At 40.4% G+C, this 18721-nt stretch overlaps 2 protein-coding genes and 1 long non-coding RNA gene across 3 annotated transcripts; 1 reads left to right on the top strand and 2 right to left on the bottom strand.

Annotated features, from left to right (window-relative positions):
* The first annotated feature begins 1205 nt into the window (after nt 1-1205).
* gmfg (glia maturation factor, gamma) lies at nt 1206-3827 on the top strand. Its single transcript, XM_080771428.1, has 7 exons — nt 1206-1330; nt 1592-1688; nt 2264-2313; nt 2414-2465; nt 2580-2660; nt 2961-3034; nt 3521-3827. The coding sequence occupies exons 1-7, from the start codon at nt 1274-1276 to the stop codon at nt 3590-3592; spliced, it is 483 nt and encodes a 160-aa protein (XP_080627554.1). The 5' UTR covers nt 1206-1273; the 3' UTR covers nt 3593-3827.
* A 157-nt stretch (nt 3828-3984) lies between these two features.
* Nucleotides 3985-10102, bottom strand: paf1 (PAF1 homolog, Paf1/RNA polymerase II complex component). Its single transcript, XM_080771427.1, has 14 exons — nt 9900-10102; nt 9071-9103; nt 8860-8952; nt 8131-8252; nt 7946-8012; nt 7738-7839; nt 7532-7637; nt 6646-6714; nt 6094-6197; nt 5874-5990; nt 5641-5769; nt 5140-5245; nt 4890-4971; nt 3985-4772 (listed from the first exon to the last, which is right to left on the bottom strand). The coding sequence occupies exons 1-14, from the start codon at nt 9944-9946 to the stop codon at nt 4333-4335; spliced, it is 1617 nt and encodes a 538-aa protein (XP_080627553.1). The 5' UTR covers nt 9947-10102; the 3' UTR covers nt 3985-4332.
* A 4767-nt stretch (nt 10103-14869) lies between these two features.
* On the bottom strand, nt 14870-18490 carry LOC308320938. Its single transcript, XR_013964575.1, has 4 exons — nt 18156-18490; nt 17680-17816; nt 16151-16195; nt 14870-15003 (listed from the first exon to the last, which is right to left on the bottom strand). It is a non-coding gene; the product is annotated as an uncharacterized lncRNA (long non-coding RNA).
* Nucleotides 18491-18721: the final 231 nt, after the last annotated feature.

The following is an 18721-nucleotide window of genomic DNA, read 5'->3' as shown; positions in this document are numbered from 1 at the left end:
TTCTAATTCTAAATCATCGCCAGTTTGCGATTTAGTCCATTTTAGTTTTCATTTAGGGTTGCTTCAAATTAGGAATGCTAAAAGTTTAAACACCAAAGTACCGAAACAATGTAATTCATTAGTAAACATAAACTGAAATGGTAGGCCTACTTATCATTGGTATTCACATACTCACCTAAGCACCTTTTTATCATTATCTCTAGCTGACCATTTAATTGCACAAAATAATTTGATCACTTTAACTGTGAGTTTGACATACTATAGCCTACACTGATGAAGACAGCATGATAGCATAACGATGAAGACATTGATGAAGAATTTTCGCCACGGCGACTTCAAGTAAACTGGCGAGTTCTCCGCGGTATTCCAAATTTTACCATATGGCACTTTAATAACTCACCCACTCGGTCCCATGACCGGGTCTGACCCCACATGATTAATTTATTAGTAACTAAATTAGGCCTACTATAGTTAAACATTAATTTGTGATGGTTCAACAACATGAGATTATAACGTTAATGTGTTGTCATTGTCAATGTGTTATGTTATTACCAGTTATTAATTAATTTGGCATAGCCTTTCATTTAATTTACAGTGTATAATTAATTTCCACTTACATTATATACAGCACTTTCATGAATCATTATTAACAACCTATGTCTCAGTCATTACAGCACGAACATCAGCCTTTTGGATGAACTTGAAGATGGATACTGGGGCAATGATTACAAAATAATAATAATAAATACATTTGTTTTGTGCTGAATTAACCTCAACATAAACAAGTTATGCACCTTCTAACTAGATACTTTATAAATTGTAAAATCATAAATCAGTTAGAACTGTATAGGTGCAGAGGCATCTAGATTGTGAAAGACTGTATAAACCAATACAAGCACATCTGATGTGGAATGGTCGCTCTAATAGGTTGTGGTTTTCAAAAAAAATCATGTCAAAGACCCCCAAACATACACAATGACAAGATTTTTTTCAGGTTTTCTTTTCATATGATTTTAGAGGAGAACAATTTTGTGCCAGGGACTCCCACAATATATCTTTTGTTGGGTTAGATTTAGTACTGAATTCCTTCTAACTGCCACATACAGTAGGTGCGGGGAGTAGGCTAGTGTGACATCTAAAGGAGGATGTTGAAAGTAGCAGTTGCAAGTTGTCAGTAGCTAGTTGTAACTAAGCGACTTCTTCATCTGGCAGTTTCACCTCGAAGACAATAAGGCACACAAGGACTTCTTACTAGGACTTCTTTCAGAATGGTATGGGACTACTCCATAACTACATGCTTATAGACTTCTGCAGAAATATGCTCGGTTTGGTGAGCCATCATATATGTTTTACAAAATGTAGTTATATTCAGCCAGTGTCTGATCACTAAAATATTGCTACACAGATCTTGACACAGGGAATGGCATCCTCCTATGGTGCATTTCCTGCTCTCAATATGTCATCTTAACATTTTGAATATTTAATGCTTTCATATATGGAGGATGAATATCTGATCGTCCAACAATCGTATATTTTGTGGTTCAGAGTACCGTTGCAAGTAATTTTATCTAACTCTGCCATCACATTGCAGTCAAGTTCTCTGGTTGTGTGTGAAGTGGATGAAAGTCTGAAAGAAAAACTAAGGAAGTTCAGATTCCGTAAAGAGACCAACAATGCTGCCATACTGAGTAAGTAGCACACTGTGAATGTCAGTTACTAGTTTGCTTATCCCATATACATCAAGTGAAGAGATTATTTAATTTGCCAGTTTGACAATTCAAGAAAAAACTGTAAAATTGATAAAATGCTGAATTGTGAATCCATTGTATACAATTATTTTGATGTATAGGCCTAAACGCCATTACAAAGTGTTTCACAGTCAAATTCAAATGTTTATAATTACAAAGTAAAATCTTATTATCAATCCTAAAACTGACAGGAAGCCAATGAAGAGAAGCTAAAATAGTTATGTTCCCTTTTTTGGTCCTTACCGTCTGGCGGTAGTGATTTTCACCATGCTTTAGTCTTTATGTTCTACAGGTGTACAGAGATTTACATACGGTAGTCAATCACATCTTCATCATTGTAGATCGGTTATTGCTATACATTTTTAAAATAACGTGGTCATAGGGGATTGTGGTATAGTATTCAACTGGGTTTCTCAAGACTGGGTTTGATGGCAAAATATTATTCCTCGCTCTATCAGATTCAGGACCGAGCTGTGGCCACTCATGCATTCATTATAAATCTTAATTTCTCATAGTGAAAATAGATATGGAAAAACAGCTGGTCATCCTACAGGAGGAATATGAGGCAAGTAAAGTTTACAAGCTTTCTCTTTTAAATCAATTTGATTTCATTTTGAGGTTATACGTTGAAATGAAAAATCACATAATATGGCCTTTTCTTTCAGAACATTTCACTGGATGACCTGAGAGAAGAACTTCCAGAGCGGCAACCCAGATATCCTTGAAAAATGCCATGAACATCCTGCACAAATACATTTATCAAACAATACTATAGTAGCTGTATAAATATTTGCTATTGATTAGTTTGCTTTCCTTGACAAAATAGCACATTCATTGTTTACAGCTACAAATATAACCATGAAGATGGCCGAGTGTCTTATCCTCTGTGTTTCATATTCTCCAGTCCAATGGGTGAGTAATCCCTCACTTCAAGAAAAATACATCCAGTTCTATAAACTTAACAATATGGAATTGAATATTTAACCACTTGAACCCTATACACATAATTGACCGAAAGGAGTCACAAGGCATATATATTAGGCCCCATTCCCCCCCCGCCCTTCTACACTAGAATATTTTCATTGAAATTAGTCAAACAAGCTCACAATGGGCAGCCTGTGTTGAGCTTGTACCATATACATTTTTAGGGTTCATATGGTTAATGTTCCTCAGTATTGTTTAAATAATGCTTTATTTTTCTCACTTCAATAGGATGCAAGCCTGAGCAACAAATGATGTATGCAGGTAGCAAAAACCAGCTGGTCCAAGTTGCAGAGCTTACTAAGGTGATTGTTAGATACACCTCCAGATGCCCAGAAACAAGGCAATTATTTTCAGGTTCCTCTTATTGTACATTTTTATGTTGCACTTAAACCCATATATACTTCATGTCAAATAGCTAGCATAACAAATCTATAAACTCACAATGCATCACGTTGCAACTTGCAACAGACGCATTTCCTCCAAATGTTGACCTATTATGCCCCAAATATGGATGCAAGGGTTCATGTGGTTTATGGTCTGCTTTTAAATGTAATCACTGAGTCACTTTGAGTACATTTATCAAATGTATTTACCACATTAAAATGTTAAATTTTGTGGGTTAATGCCATTGGACATACATTTCAATTGGCATGTTGCCCATATTTCTCAGCCTTCTTACCAAACGTACTCAACTAATAGAGTACCTCTGGTTTAATAAAACCATTAATGCAATTGCCTCTGAAGATGTCACAAATGCCATTCATATATAACACAATATTCTTTCTTAGGTATTTGAAACAAGAAACAATGACGACTTGTCTGAGCAGTGGCTGAAGGACCAGCTCTCATTCTTCAACTGAATATGCATTTAATGTCCTATAATCAAAGGTTTTTTAACTGCAATGAGCCTGAACAACCAAGTTTTTCACCCACCTTACTTGTAATGTGATAATAAAGATTGATTAATTCTTGTTTATGGCAACTGTTTTTTAGCCAATTCTAACAGCATATGCAAACATAAAATGTATTTAATCAAATGTTTGCACCATAACCATAACTCATTGAACATAAATACCTGAGCTTGTTAAGTTTATTAGAACAATGCACTGTCCAGACACCAGAGTGCGGTGGCAACATAAACTAACTGATTTGATTAATATAAAACATGTTCAGACCTCACCAAAGTTAAATATGATTAATGAATATTTAGGTATTCATGGTGTCAGTGGAATGATTTGATACTTTGTTTCTCTTTAAAAAAAAAACATCTGAATTTTATTATCAGATCACATCTATAATGTGATAATAGCTAAATGAACAAGGAAACAAACATTACATGCTCCAGCACTGGAAACCTAGCAAAGAGAACTTGTTTTTGTCAACATCAATAGAAGGGAAGTACAAATAAATTCTGTGCTATATAAGCTAAATCTATAAAACAAAAATAGGTGCCCAAAAGGTACAAGGATCTCCCTCATGGTTTCTTTCTTTTTAACAAGGGACTAGCCCAATTAAGATACGTAGCATAGCAATGTCATAAAACAACCAGTTGGTCTGTCATGGGCAGTTGGAATTCACCAGAATGTCTACAACAGTAATCTTATTCGCTGTCACTGCCATCAGTAGAATCTGAGCCTTGCTCACTACCACTTCCACTTTGAGCCCGAGCCTCTGAATGGTCACTGCTGCGGTCACTGTGTGCTGGAGACGCACTGCCACTCCTCCGGCCCTTTCTGTCCGCTCCTTCGTCCTCACTTCCGCTGCCCTCCTCCCCGCTGCTCCTGGCCGAGTTCTTTGGCTCGTTGTCGTTCTCATTATCCTCGCTATCGTCGTCGCTGCCGAAGATCTCTTCCTCGTCACGCATGGTCCTGTCCTCACCACCGCTCTCACTCCCGCTGGCTTTACGCTGTCGCTTCTTCGCCCTACCTTCCTCATCCTCTTCCTCCTCCACCCTCCGTTCTCCCGGCTCTTCATCGTCCTTCTCCGATTCACTATCAGAGTTCTCTGCCTCACTCCCGCTGCCCTTGTCCTTCTCATCACCTAGAGAAAGGGGGGGGGGGGAAATACATTTAAGTGATTGTCATCTAAGTCAGATGTTACTATGCTAAAGAAAAGATGTGTTGGGTTAACTGAGTGGATACAGCAATGTCAACTGACCCGATTCCTGCAGGTCCAGTTTATCCACGTCTTCCTCTTCGTCTTCAGGCTCATGGTTCTCCAGCTGAGCTTTACGAGCATCCTGATGAGGATATGGCGAGGTTAAACACAATTAAGTCACTACAACTATTAACTAATACAACTGCCACCAAATTCAAAGTTGGATGAACAGAGTTGAAAAGTAGTGCACTGGGAATTGACATTATGTAACCAAAACTAAGAGTCTAGACTGAACAAGTAGAAAACTCACTTGGGCCTCGAGTTCCTTCTCATTCATGTCTCTGTGCTTGCACACAAGCACAGCATTTGTGGTGGACTGTGCTCCAGCCTTGGCTCTCCTCTTACTCAGACGCACTCTGCAATGCAAGGCAAATGTGTTAAGAGAATGAGCATATGCATACATATAAATGGCAACCATATAAAATACACCTTAAATAATGTAAGGACATGAAAATAAGCACTTTCTAGAGCCCGATAGTGGTTCGCCCATATTGTTTTCAAATGCCAAGTTGCATTACTTGAAGCTTTTCGGAATTCCACTTTTATTGTATCGAGGCTCAAAAGAAACCCTTGATGTCACAAATGTTAGGAGGTAGGCTGAAGTGTATGAACTGACTGACCGACTGTAATTGCAAGACAGAACTCAGTAATTTCAGGTGTGTTGTGATTTAAATGCATCATTCTTTTAAAACGGTCTCATACTCTTCATAAAGGAACATTCAGAAAGTATGTTAATCTGCTCATCACTCACCTGGTCTCAAGTTCATTGTAGTAAACACCATCCCCATCTCTGAAGATGAAGAAGTAGTTCTCTTCATATCCCTTGCTGGCTTTGTTCTTCACGTTCCAATTATATTCCCGAGCGATCTTGTAATCATACCTGTAACAGATCAAACATTGTTATCAATTTCTTGGTAGTATCCCTGTAACAGAATTTTACGTTATATGCTTATTATACACAGAAACTCTGGCAACTTTACTTACAGTTCATCTGGCATGTAATCCAATTCCTCGTCGACATCCCTCTTGCGCTTACGAAGTGTTTCCTCATTGGGCAGGAAGTAAGCTACAAACTGATTTCCTTCCTCATCCATCATACCTCTGTAATGTAACAAAACAAAACACACACACACACTCTAAATCAATGGCAGTCACTAAAGAAACTAATACTGTGCAGAATTGCAAAAGGCTGATGTTTACACACCTGATCATGGCCTGAGACATCATTTCCACACCTGCAGGTGCTGTCATGTCTTTAGGTTGAGGATCAGAGTCAAAGATGACCTGAGCACATGGGTTGATCCACATCTGGAGAACAGAAAATGGCAAATTTAGTCTGCAGTCCACATAAAGCATTCATAGTGAAATTACACTGTAAATTCAAACAAGAACATCCATCTTGTAGCATGCATCGTCACTGATCAATGAAGTTCTGTACATAAACTTGCTTGTTTAAATGTGTTTATGTTATATGGTCGCTATGTGTTTCTTTAATGCAGTCGATGTAAAGTTGTTTTCCTTTTCTTCCCCCCTCACTTTTGAGAAAAATTGGAAAATTGTGTGTGTGTGTGTATGTATATATAAAATACAATCACACCTGCGTGAAGTGAGGGGCGCTCTTATCATCATGACGTAACATGTCTATTTGCTCTAATTTTCTATTGCTTCATTGTCAATGGGAATTGAATCTTTGTGTAGCACAAATACATACAGATTTGCTCAGTAAAAAAAAAGTAAAAAACAGTTTGTGACGCACCTTGAAGTCAGGGAACACAGGCATCACCTCTACTGGAGTAACTCTGGGTTTACTGTAGTGCTGGGCAATCTGGAGAGAACAATGAAGTTATATAATGTTTGTTTAACTAAAAGACAAATATCAGCACTTTGGCTATCAGTGTGTGCGGCCACTCTTTTGTCTTTTTAAGACTTATCTCTTTAGATGTTTCTGCCGTGAGCTGGCACCACTACTAAGACTGGTGTGCGTTTAGCATCCTGAGTCCTGCACAGTGTTTAACTTAGGAGCCTGACAAATTACATGACCTCTGGTTTATAGTAAAACCAAAGGGAATTACAGAAATGAAGGTTCCATTACGCTGTATGCAAATTCACACCTGAGTTGTCCACGGTTACCAAAGCCTGCCACTGAATGAGTTTACATGCGCACACACCAATCTCCCCCCGATTAAAGAAATATATTCGTTATTGAAATTCTCACTTAAATAGCATTATCTTATTTCCAAATCAGAGTACGGTCTTAATCGGGTTAAGAAAAACACAATAAGCATAACTGTGTCTTTCCATTTATTTTGGCATGTGAACCCTTTGTGGAATTTCTTCTGGGTATCTGAATACATTAATACATAGCTGTATGATGAAATAACTTAAAGAACTATGCAACCAATTTAGTGAAATAATTTTAATTTTTAATCTGATATCTCTGCTGTCTAGCAGAAAACAGCTACCCCCCCCCCCCCTGGATTTAAGATCAAATGTTCGCTTAATGCTATGAGCTAGTGAAAAATAGTGGTTGATGTGGTTGCTTTCCCGGATTGAATGGGTTAAAAATAGTACACCTGCTAACCTGTAGAGCTTACAAATTAATTAATTAAAACTCATATACCGGTAATAATAGAATTACTCACAGACTTCGCCGCATCCTCAAATGTCTTCTCAATGGCAGAAATCTGGCTGTCTCTGTCCTTGTAGATCTCTTCTTCTGTGAACTGTTGTTTGACAGACACACCAATCCTAACAAGAGAAGATATCCAGATTTAAAGAGTGGGTTTTACACAGAATTGGCCAATATATGCACATGAAAAAAGCATTAATCTTGCTACAACTAACTTACTTGACTTCAACCTTCTCATTGGAGACACCATATCTGTTAAATTCTGTAGAAATGTACTCAGTTTTTCTCATCCATGGGACCACCTTGGCATGCTGCTGAGACCTATATGGAACAGGAACAAAGTGGTTTAAAAGTTAACAATACATTTGTGTCATAATAACTCACACATTGCAAACGCTATGTGTATGCATGTATTTTGTGTCCTTACCTCTTTGAACTGGATGGAGCTTGGATGTCCTCTTCCAGTAACTTTTCATCTGCTGGGTCCAGCAGAACTGAAGAAGCAAAACACAAGCAAGTAGTATTTGATCAACAGGTGTAGTCTCCAACATATGTGGACCTTCAAAAGTAAATTATACAACAGCGGTTAAGTGTCTACAATCGAAGACTTACTGCTTGGGTCTATCCGGTAGGTGTCTGGGTTGATGAGATCAATAGTGACCCCAAGGTCAGGTTCTGTCAGGAGCTCATGCTTGTGTTGCTTCTCCAGAGAGGTGGCTTTATACTGGACAAACCTGTCCAAAAACATAAAGAAACACGTCTGCTCAACAGTCTACTACTGCACTGGTTCCCAAACACTGGGCTATGGGTAACTTTATTGTTTTGTTTCCTACATTTTGTTTTTTTTGTCATCGGGATGTACCGATGAGACATTTTGGCCGATATCGAATATAATTAATTGCCGTTATGGCCGATAACCGATATAACCAATGTTGTATATGATCTAATTCTGTATTAAGAAAATATAATCATTTTTGCCATCCTGAAAAAAGGCTTATAAAAATTGATAAACATTGATACAATTTGCAGCCTTCATCAAATAAAAGGCCTTTTCAGGCTTTTTTATTTTCCAACGTAATTATAAAATATCTGCTACAAAATTCACATAAATTCCATAAATTAGAAAACATACGTTTAAGTAGTAGTGAAAATAGCTGTTCTACGAGCTCTCAACATAGTGCGAAGTGACACATTTGTAAGCTTGTAGATCTGCTATTTTCACTAGTTTGTGTCCTGGCTGGGGATACAAAGTTTCTCTTTTGGGTCATTGGCTAAAAACCACTTGGGAACCACTGGTCTACTGGAAGGAGAAGACAGTCAGACAGGATATTTATTATTTACCTGTGCTGGTCGAACGGATATGTGATGAATTTTGGATCAAAGGGTATATCAGGTAGACTGTTGCAGTATTTCACCCGACAGACTACTCCTGACCTGTAATGGGACCAAAGCATGTTACCAATTCACCACTACTTTGGAATGAATATTTAAACAAATAAATACATTTTCAGATACATAACATTTATAAATTAATGCCACTACATTAAATTACCTCTCTGGAACAGTTCTATGCGAGGAGCTCCGACTGGAAGAGAAAAATAGCACACACATTTGTCACAAACTTGCCTAGCATTGTGTGTTGTTAGGTGGGTCTATATACTATTGTCCTGCAGTTCTTCTCACATTCCTTTCTGTATAAGCAAGAATGTGTATTTGACTGATCCTGCACATCCCACAACAAGATCTGTGAAAACGAGCGAACTGGAATTAACTTTTAGTCCGGCTTTTGTTTAAAGTGGGACATTTGGTAATGTCTATACATTCATGATTCCACTTGTTGACCGGCTGTCAGTATTGAGCATACTTATAGGGGTTTCTTGTGACCGTACTATTAACATCATATGGCAGGCAAAAATGTCAAACTTTCAAACTACGTCAAAGACTCTCGTAGTTTATCAATTTTGACAATGTCTGATGATGACAATGTCTAAATCGATAAAGAAAAAACATACTACGACTACGAGTCTTTATCTAAGGCTACACTGTCCCATAATTAGTACAGTGAACTACACCATCTACCACTTAACTACACATATGCCTACATATTACGATTATTGTGCGACATACTGGGACTAAATAAAGCCTAATTATACTTTGTATTTTGACTAAAGCAGTAAGCATGTGGTTTAGCAGAGCTAGCCTCTCGTAATGTTTTGCATATTGTACAAAAATATATCTTAAAATTACGAACGATTAATAAACCAAGTTCCATTCAAAGATTAGTGGGCGAATTGGAATTAATCCGGGACATGAAGCAGCTGTGAAATGAAAAGTGAAAGAAACAAACATTAATCTCCATTGGTTTGTTTTGGTTATTTTACCTGTGACCGTCTTCTCGCTGAGACTGAGACTGGATAGTTGGAGCCATGTTCTGCACCTACTGCTCACAATTCAGAGCACGCTTTCTTTCTTGTAGGCACAAACCACCGAAGTGTGCCGTTGAGATATAAATAAAATTAACCCGTAGTCCTAATCCAAAATAAAACTATTAATGCGTAACGTTATACTTCACAGGCACTGCTTTTTTGGCGGCACTGTCTAGTGAGCTAATCTAGTGAGCTAATTTAAGGCTTCCGGTGGACGATCTCTTCAAAATAAGAGTACCTCTAGAGTATTGAAAAAAATAATAATTTGCACATTAAAACTACAAATTAAGCATTTAAATGATGCTATAAGACACACATTATGTTTCTGTGTAAAAACAAGTAATTAAATAATAATAATAATAATAATAAAGTTATCTAAATGGATAAATGCTATTCACTGGAGTGCATGGACTTCATAAAGTGGACACTGGACAAAAGACGGCTCCGCGAGGCAACTATCTGGACATACCCACGCGTCCGGGGAGATGTCCTCTACCACACCCCACTCTCCGCTAAGCGGGAGAGGTGTAAAATTCACAGCAGCAGAGCTTCTACTGTGGTCAATGCAAAAGAAATTACCGTTTCCGGACCCAGAATGGACACTGGACAAAAGACGGCTCCGCGAGGCAACTATCTGGACATACCCACGCGTCCGGGGAGATGTCCTCTACCACCCCACAGTCTCCGCTAAGCGGGAGAGGTGTAAAATTCACAGCTGGAGCCCTTCTACTGGGGTCAATGCAAAAAAAATACCGTTTCCGGACCCAGAATGGACACTGGACAAAAGACGGCTCCGCGAGGCAACTATCTGGACATACCCACGCGTCCAGGGAGATGTCCTCTACCACCCCACAGTCTCCGCTAAGCGGGAGAGGTGTAAAATTCACAGCTGGAGCCCTTCTACTCGGGTCAATGCAAAAAAAATACCGTTTCCGGACCCAGAATGGACACTGGACAAAAGACGGCTCCGCGAGGCAACTATCTGGACATACCCACGCGTCCGGGGAGATGTCCTCTACCACCCCACAGTCTCCGCTAAGCGGGAGAGGTGTAAAATTCACAGCAGCAGAGCTTCTACTGGAGTCAATGCAAAAAAAATACCGTTTCCGGACCCAGAATGGACACTGGACAAAAGACGGCTCCGCGAGGCAACTATCTGGACATACCCACGCGTCCGGGGAGATGTCCTCTACCACCCCACAGTCTCCGCTAAGCGGGAGAGGTGTAAAATTCACAGCAGCAGAGCTTCTACTGGAGTCAATGCAAAAAAAATACCGTTTCCGGACCCAGAATGGACACTGGACAAAAGACGGCTCCGCGAGGCAACTATCTGGACATACCCACGCGTCCGGGGAGATGTCCTCTACCACACCCCACTCTCCGCTAAGCGGGAGAGGTGTAAAATTCACAGCAGCAGAGCTTCTACTGGGGTCAATGCAAAAAAAATACCGTTTCCGGACCCAGACTGGACACTGGACAAAAGACGGCTCCGCGAGGCAACTATCTGGACATACCCACGTGTTCAGGGAGATGTCCTGTACCACACCCCAGTCTCCGCTAAGCGGGAGAGGTGTAAAATTCACAGCAGCAGAGCTTCTACTGTGGTCAATGCAAAAAAATGTACCGTTTCCGGACCCAGAATGGACACTGGACAAAAGACGGCTCCGCGAGGCAACTATCTGGACATACCCACGTGTTCAGGGAGATGTCCTGTACCACACCCCAGTCTCCGCTAAGCGGGAGAGGTGTAAAATTCACAGCTGGAGCCCTTCTACTGGGGTCAATGCAAAAAAATTACCGTTACCCCAGTAGAAGGGCTCCAGCTGTGAATTTTACACCTCTCCCGCTTAGCGGAGACTGTGGGGTGGTAGAGGACATCTCCCCGGACGCGTGGGTATGTCCAGATAGTTGCCTCGCGGAGCCGTCTTTTGTCCAGTGTCCATTCTGGGTCCGGAAACGGTATTTTTTTTGCATTGACTCCAGTAGAAGCTCTGCTGCTGTGAATTTTACACCTCTCCCGCTTAGCGGAGACTGTGGGGTGGTAGAGGACATCTCCCCGGACGCGTGGGTATGTCCAGATAGTTGCCTCGCGGAGCCGGCTTTTGTCCAGTGTCCATTCTGGGTCCGGAAACGGTATTTTTTTTGCATTGACCCCAGTAGAAGGGCTCCAGCTGTGAATTTTACACCTCTCCCGCTTAGCGGAGACTGTGGGGTGGTAGAGGACATCTCCCCGGACGCGTGGGTATGTCCAGATAGTTGCCTCGCGGAGCCGTCTTTTGTCCAGTGTCCATTCTGGGTCCGGAAACGGTATTTTTTTTGCATTGACTCCAGTAGAAGCTCTGCTGCTGTGAATTTTACACCTCTCCCGCTTAGCGGAGACTGTGGGGTGGTAGAGGACATCTCCCCGGACGCGTGGGTATGTCCAGATAGTTGCCTCGCGGAGCCGTCTTTTGTCCAGTGTCCATTCTGGGTCCGGAAACGGTATTTTTTTTGCATTGACCCCAGTAGAAGGGCTCCAGCTGTGAATTTTACACCTCTCCCGCTTAGCGGAGACTGTGGGGTGGTAGAGGACATCTCCCCGGACGCGTGGGTATGTCCAGATAGTTGCCTCGCGGAGCCGTCTTTTGTCCAGTGTCCATTCTGGGTCCGGAAACGGTATTTTTTTTGCATTGACTCCAGTAGAAGCTCTGCTGCTGTGAATTTTACACCTCTCCCGCTTAGCGGAGACTGTGGGGTGGTAGAGGACATCTTCCCGAACGCGTGGGTGTGTCCAGATAGTTGCCTCGCGGAGCCGTCTTTTGTCCAGTGTCCACTTTATAAAGTCCATGCACTCCAGTGAATAGCATTTATCCATTTAGATAACTTTTTTATGTTATTTAATTACTTATTTTTACACAGAAACATAATGTGTGTCTTTACAATAACTTTAATGTAATAATAATACTAATAATGTAATGTAATAATTATTTAATTAACGAATTAAATAACCTTATCTTATTCTGAAGGCAACCGGATGTCTTAAATTAGCTAGCTCTCAGACAGGAAGTTCTAAATTAGCTCATAAGACGGAGCCTTTTTTGGCAAGGCGCACTTCAGTCCTTCCGCCTTCCTGATCCTGACCCCGGATTTAATTTACAGGTCACAATGTTTGAGAGCGCCACCTGCTGTTCTGGCATTGAAAGTGGAAAGAACACAATTCAATCTAATCAGCGCAATATTTTTCTTTATTACACAAATATTCATACTTTAACAATGACCTAATGGGCTTACAGGGCTTGCAGGAGCGCCCTTGGTCTCTGGACCTTTTCACCAAGCTAAGCACTCAATTTGACTCAAGGGATCCAGCCTAGAGTTCCAACTTCCATTGAACATTTTCAAAGTGATAAAAACACCTGGCTGAAGCACACAGGAGAATAATAGATTTCAAAGAAAGGGCAACAGATCTGGAAACTAAAGCACTTTTGTGATGTCAGGTCAGACTCAGGAGTGGAAGAAATCCACCCTGTTAAATCAGTGAATCACTCCTCTATTCATTAAATATACAAGGATAGACAGTAGAGCTTCCAAGTAGAGCTGGTTTTAACATTTACAATGTAAAAGTATAGGCCAATATTAGCCGCAATTTGCAACTCTAGATTTTTTTACAATGGGATTCAGCCCATTGTAAAAAAATCTAGAGTTGCAAATTGCGGCTAAGGCCAATATATTGTACCAAGTAGGCTACTCAACACAGTATGTACAACTAGAAACTTCCTCCACTTGTTGTGACATCAATATACTTCAAGCCATGAAGTATTCAAGATTTTGCAAATATATTAGCCTCTTGAGTGCCTCAGCTGTCTATAACTATTAGGATCCCCAAACTGAAGAGCACCAGAGGAACACCGTTTTACACCCAAGCAGCAATCCATGCATTTGATTCTTGACTGAGTAATTTTAATTATCTAAAAGTCCTGCATATTATATTGAGAGAATAGTTAACCTGGACACTATAAACATTATTTCTCCATCTATGATGTACCGTGGCCCAAGATTATCTACACAAGGGTACTTTTTGTAAAATAACATTTTAATCAGTCCCACAGAGTTGATAATTACACCCTCATTGTAGGATATAAAATCAACCATTCAACAAAAATGAATGTGTTAAAGGACCACTTCACCACTTTTCAATCTATTTTCAGATAATAGGTCCTTACTAATAATCATGATAAAATGGCACAATGTTTTTCTACTCAGTCTGTGTCTCATAGTAGGGCTGTGGTGGGCAGTTCAGAAACCCGTCCACCTGTGACATCATCGATGGAAGCCACCTTTCTCACGATAATAAAAATCAAAACACTTTTTGTAAAAGAAATATATTAAAAAGAAGAAAATAAAGCCTAAAGATGATGTCACTGGTGGACAGGTTTATGAACTGCGCACAGCCATCCTATGAGACACAGACTGAGTAGGGAAAAAATGGTGCCATTTTATCATGATTATTAGTGAGGACATATATGAAGATAGTGGTGAAGTGGTCCTTTAACTGGTAAAACGTTCAAAGGCCTAACAGTAAACCATTATAAAAATGCAACTGCAAGCAGCAAAGATATTTGGTGCACAGCATGACAGTATGAGGAAACTGACCCCTGTGCAAGTCTTACATTCAAACTTTGTCAACAAAAACATTTCCATCACATGTATGCAGCTTCACCAATATTGGAGTGGAAAGATGTGCGTTGAATGTTACATACTTGAACAAGAAGCACTAATCATTATTAATCTCCTCCTGGTCTCCGTTTGTTCTTTAACAGCTACTGCAAATTTCCATCCGCTTATCAGCCATTTACATCGACAGTGACCAACTGACCATGCACTATGGTGTATAGGTAGCCAGTGCAATGGAAGCATAATATGATTATCATCATATGTTCATTATACACGCAGCTCCATCTCTGTGAACAGTGCTTTCTGTGAATTCATTCAGGTGTTTTTTCTTCTGACTCAGGTCTGCACTGATCTTTGCATGCTGGTATCAACTCTGTAGCTGGTATCAACTCTGTAACTGGTATCAACTCTGTAAAGAGAAAGAAAGAATGAGGTATGACGTTATGTATCTTTCAGGACCTTTCACTGCTTTGTCTCAACCATTACTATATGGCTCTGGTCTCAGCCAGTAGATATTTTGACATTCCGTTTTTTTTTTATGTTGCCACTACTGTTGGAGCAGCCATAAACTACACAGGTTCATCCCGATGTTCTGGGCATCTTTGTAATGTTAGTGTTAGTAAAAAGCAGGTAAAAGAGTAACGTTTGAGGCAGACTAACATCAGTCACTTTTCCATTCACTGTAATTGAAGGAGGTGCAGGGAAACCGCAGATATGTCGTCTCCGCCTACAGGAAATACGTTGCCTGCGACCATGAGATCCGTTTCTGTGTATAAATCTATGCAAGGAAGCTCACGAAAGGAAGGGACGCAAGTCACGTGACTGGACGCTAGGGATGTGCCATTACGCTCATGGGTGGCAAACCTCGCACTGGAAGTTTGATAATAGATACAGTATTATTATACAGTAATACATGGAAGTGAATGGAGATGGCTGGACCAGGCTGGCTGGAGACCTTTCATATAATCAGTTCAGGAATATAGAAGAAGACATATCACAGGTTGTTTTCTAATAACCTGCTTTTTGATGTGCAAAGTATAATCTTATTGAGGCAACAGCACCAGGTATCGTTTCTGTCTCGGAGGTATCGTGAGATTTGGTTGCAAGACAGGACAGGACGATGGACAGTCTTGCTATACTTGGCACGTTCAGAAACTTACTTTGTGCTCTTTAGATACATCTATAAAATGATGAAATTGAATCACTTGCAATGCACCAACGTGCAATGGGACATATCGGACCGCTACGATGAACGCCACATGAGCCAATATAAGTAGGGGAGAGAAGGAGAGAGAGGTAGCGGAGAGAGAAGGGGGAGAGAGAGGTGGAGAGTGAGAGAGAGAAAGAAGGGGGGGGGGGGGGGGTAGGGATGGGTAATTGTCATATCCCCGAACAGGTATGGACTAGTAATTATAATTATTTCTGAATTTTTCACAAATAGTGAAAATATTTTCATTATGAATACAAACCGTTTGAAAACCACTGGATTTGACTATAAAAAAGGACACGCAGCTATAGTATTGAAAGTGAAATACTAAACACAATTTTCAACTTACCTGTTCAACATGTTTAGCATTTGGCTAGGGTCATCTCCAAAAACCCTGCAACATAAAATAAACAAAAAAACATTTACACATGGAACATATTCATAAAGTATGTCAACTCTCTCATGATGTAAAAAAGAGAAAACTCTAAACTCTCTCATGATGTTCTTAGGACTGTACTCATTCCAGTGTGGAACACAAACAAAATATCTTAACATGAATATCTACAGTAACAAATATTTAAGATTCAGAAATATCATTGCATTAATTTGTGAGGTGTCATTAGCTTGTAGATCTGCTAGTCTTGACCACTTGAATCAAGTGGTTAATAATATTGATCCGTAACTCAAGACAATATTAAGAGGATTTTACAGTGTAGATATGGGTCACAGAAAAATCGAATGGGGGTCTGCGGCCTAATGCTAGCCCTAGAATGTCTACGATCTTACATACAATTCCTGTATTCCAATACACAGACATAGATCGGACCCATCTGTGCGCTGTTAGCAGAGTAACATGTGCAGCATAAATCTGCTCCGTTGTCCTCTAGTTTCATTAGCCGCAATTTGCCGGAACACCCCCTGGGCGTGTTCCTGGGGGTCTGTGGTAACGCTGTCATTTCTCGATCGTTTTGGACGCGGGAAGGCTCGCCGGAACCGGGCCGGCCCCCTGGGTGAGTTCCTGGGACCCCCACACGATAATCCTAACCCAAAATGAATCAAAGTACAGTACAGAGCACAGTACACTACAGTACAGAACAGTACAGTAACTATAACAATAAATCTATAGTTGCATGCATCGCATCACTCAGTTCACACAGGTGTGATTTTTTATAATAGGATTAATCTATAGTTGCAATACCCTCCATTGACAGCCCAATGATCCAGATCAAATTTCCGATCTGCTTGTATTAAACAACGTTAAACTCACCAACATTGCAGCTGTAGGGTAAGCTTGAATTATCCTCTTTCAATCTGCAAAGCGTTTGTTTTATAAAAATCCACTGTAGACATGTTATGAGCGACTTTCTGCTAAGAAATTTATGTTTTTATTAACAGGTCGTGCTGCTGACTCCTGCATTACTGTATGTGCAAAACAGGTGGTAGGCATGGCCGTTCAGTGACTTCAATGAGCGCTTCCAAACTCCAACACTTAAACAAAATAATCACCTGCACAGTATTTCTTAACGGCGGCCGTCCAAAATTCAGAAAAGGTAACCGAGGGTCCGGAAAGGGGCTAGATAAATAGTTTGTTTTGGGAGGTCTTAAGCTTGAGATGCTGAAGAACCAAGAGGGGAAGCATAGTCAAAGGAGGGCTGAATTAGAGCACCCGCAAGCATCTTGAGAGCACTTTTGTTGACAAAAGAAGAAATGGCCCCGTCCCATCTATGGCTGTGTGTATTTGAGAATACTTGAAATGTATTGTAAGATCATCACAGACATTCTAGGGCTAGCCTAATGCATATCAAACTGGGGGTCCTAAAAAAGTTGTGAATCATTGCCATTGCACATAGAAGCCATTGCACATGCACAGTACATTACCCATCTCCCCAGTGGTAGAATGCCTGGTCCTGATAGAATATACATAGAAAGAGCCACACGCTTATGGTCTCCAGCCAGAAAATGACAAAGAGGAACCATAGCGATGAAAGAAGGAGCTCACACAACATCCTGGGGGTCTGTGGACAGTGTGGGACAATGATATACAGTGATTAAAATGTCCTAACTGTCAGGTATTAGGTATTAAAGCGTTTTTACTTGTCCCTACTCATACAGTTAACAAGAAGGAAAATGCGATTTTGATAACAATAAATTGATAACATAGGCTATATAAATAAACAACATTCTGGTTAGAACTCCTAATGCTATTGCGAACATCTTCTCTCTGCTCATTTCACTTGCCAAATGCTATTTTTCTGTATGCCAAACTAGTTTAATATATTTTGGTTACAGTAATCACGGACTTCAACGTCATCTGCTAACTCAACAAACGTTTCAAAACAATAGACGCCACTTACCCCGTATGTATCAATGGGCTTATTGGTGGGATACGCCGAGACTCATTTACTGTACGTCCTTTTTCTTTAAAGAGATACAAAATAATAATAATGGCTAGATTTAGCTTAGTTAGCTTGACTCGAACTGGAAGGCGTTGTAGAAACTAAACGTTTTCCTAGGCTGTTCCCTTCCACTGCAGTGCTATAAAATAATGGCAACGACTCCAGAGTGCAGTAACATCGTTCATGTGTGTGTTTGCGAAACGATCTACACTGCGACACAGACCACTACCAGCGAGTCAGCGACTGTAAATAGACGGCAGAGTGATATGTGTGCTCTATATTTGTTTACATTGTTCTCGACTCACATTTCACGTTGTATGTAGTTCCGGTTTTTACCAGTCATGTGACGGGACGGGACTGCCACCCAGAGCCATAGACACCAGAGTTACGAAAACTCCGTTCACTTCATTCATGGGGCCAGGCTCTTCTACATAGACTAGACTCAATCACTCAAATCATGAAGGCAGTGTGCAATTTACGTGGAATCTTTCACAGACTTTCATACTAGGCTGAGGAATATATCC

Source organism: Protomyctophum bolini (assembly GCF_963924005.1).
Source record: "Protomyctophum bolini genome assembly, chromosome: 9".
NCBI lineage: Eukaryota > Metazoa > Chordata > Actinopteri > Myctophiformes > Myctophidae > Protomyctophum > Protomyctophum bolini.
Note: the sequence above shows the minus strand (reverse complement) of the source record. Positions and strands in the feature narration are given on the sequence as shown.

Coding starts and splice junctions, on each gene's coding strand:
- paf1 (XM_080771427.1), bottom strand. CDS start 9,946: ATGGCTCCAACTATCCAGTCTCAGTCTCAGCGAGAAGACGGTCACAG. Junction 8,013..8,130: donor CTACCGGATAGACCCAAGCA/GTAAGTCTTCGA, acceptor TTGCTTCTTCAG/TTCTGCTGGACCCAGCAGAT. Junction 4,773..4,889: donor ACTGGACCTGCAGGAATCGG/GTCAGTTGACAT, acceptor CCCTTTCTCTAG/GTGATGAGAAGGACAAGGGC.
- gmfg (XM_080771428.1), top strand. CDS start 1,274: ATGGGACTACTCCATAACTACATGCTTATAGACTTCTGCAGAAATATG. Junction 1,331..1,591: donor GCAGAAATATGCTCGGTTTG/GTGAGCCATCAT, acceptor ATCACATTGCAG/TCAAGTTCTCTGGTTGTGTG. Junction 2,661..2,960: donor CATATTCTCCAGTCCAATGG/GTGAGTAATCCC, acceptor TCACTTCAATAG/GATGCAAGCCTGAGCAACAA.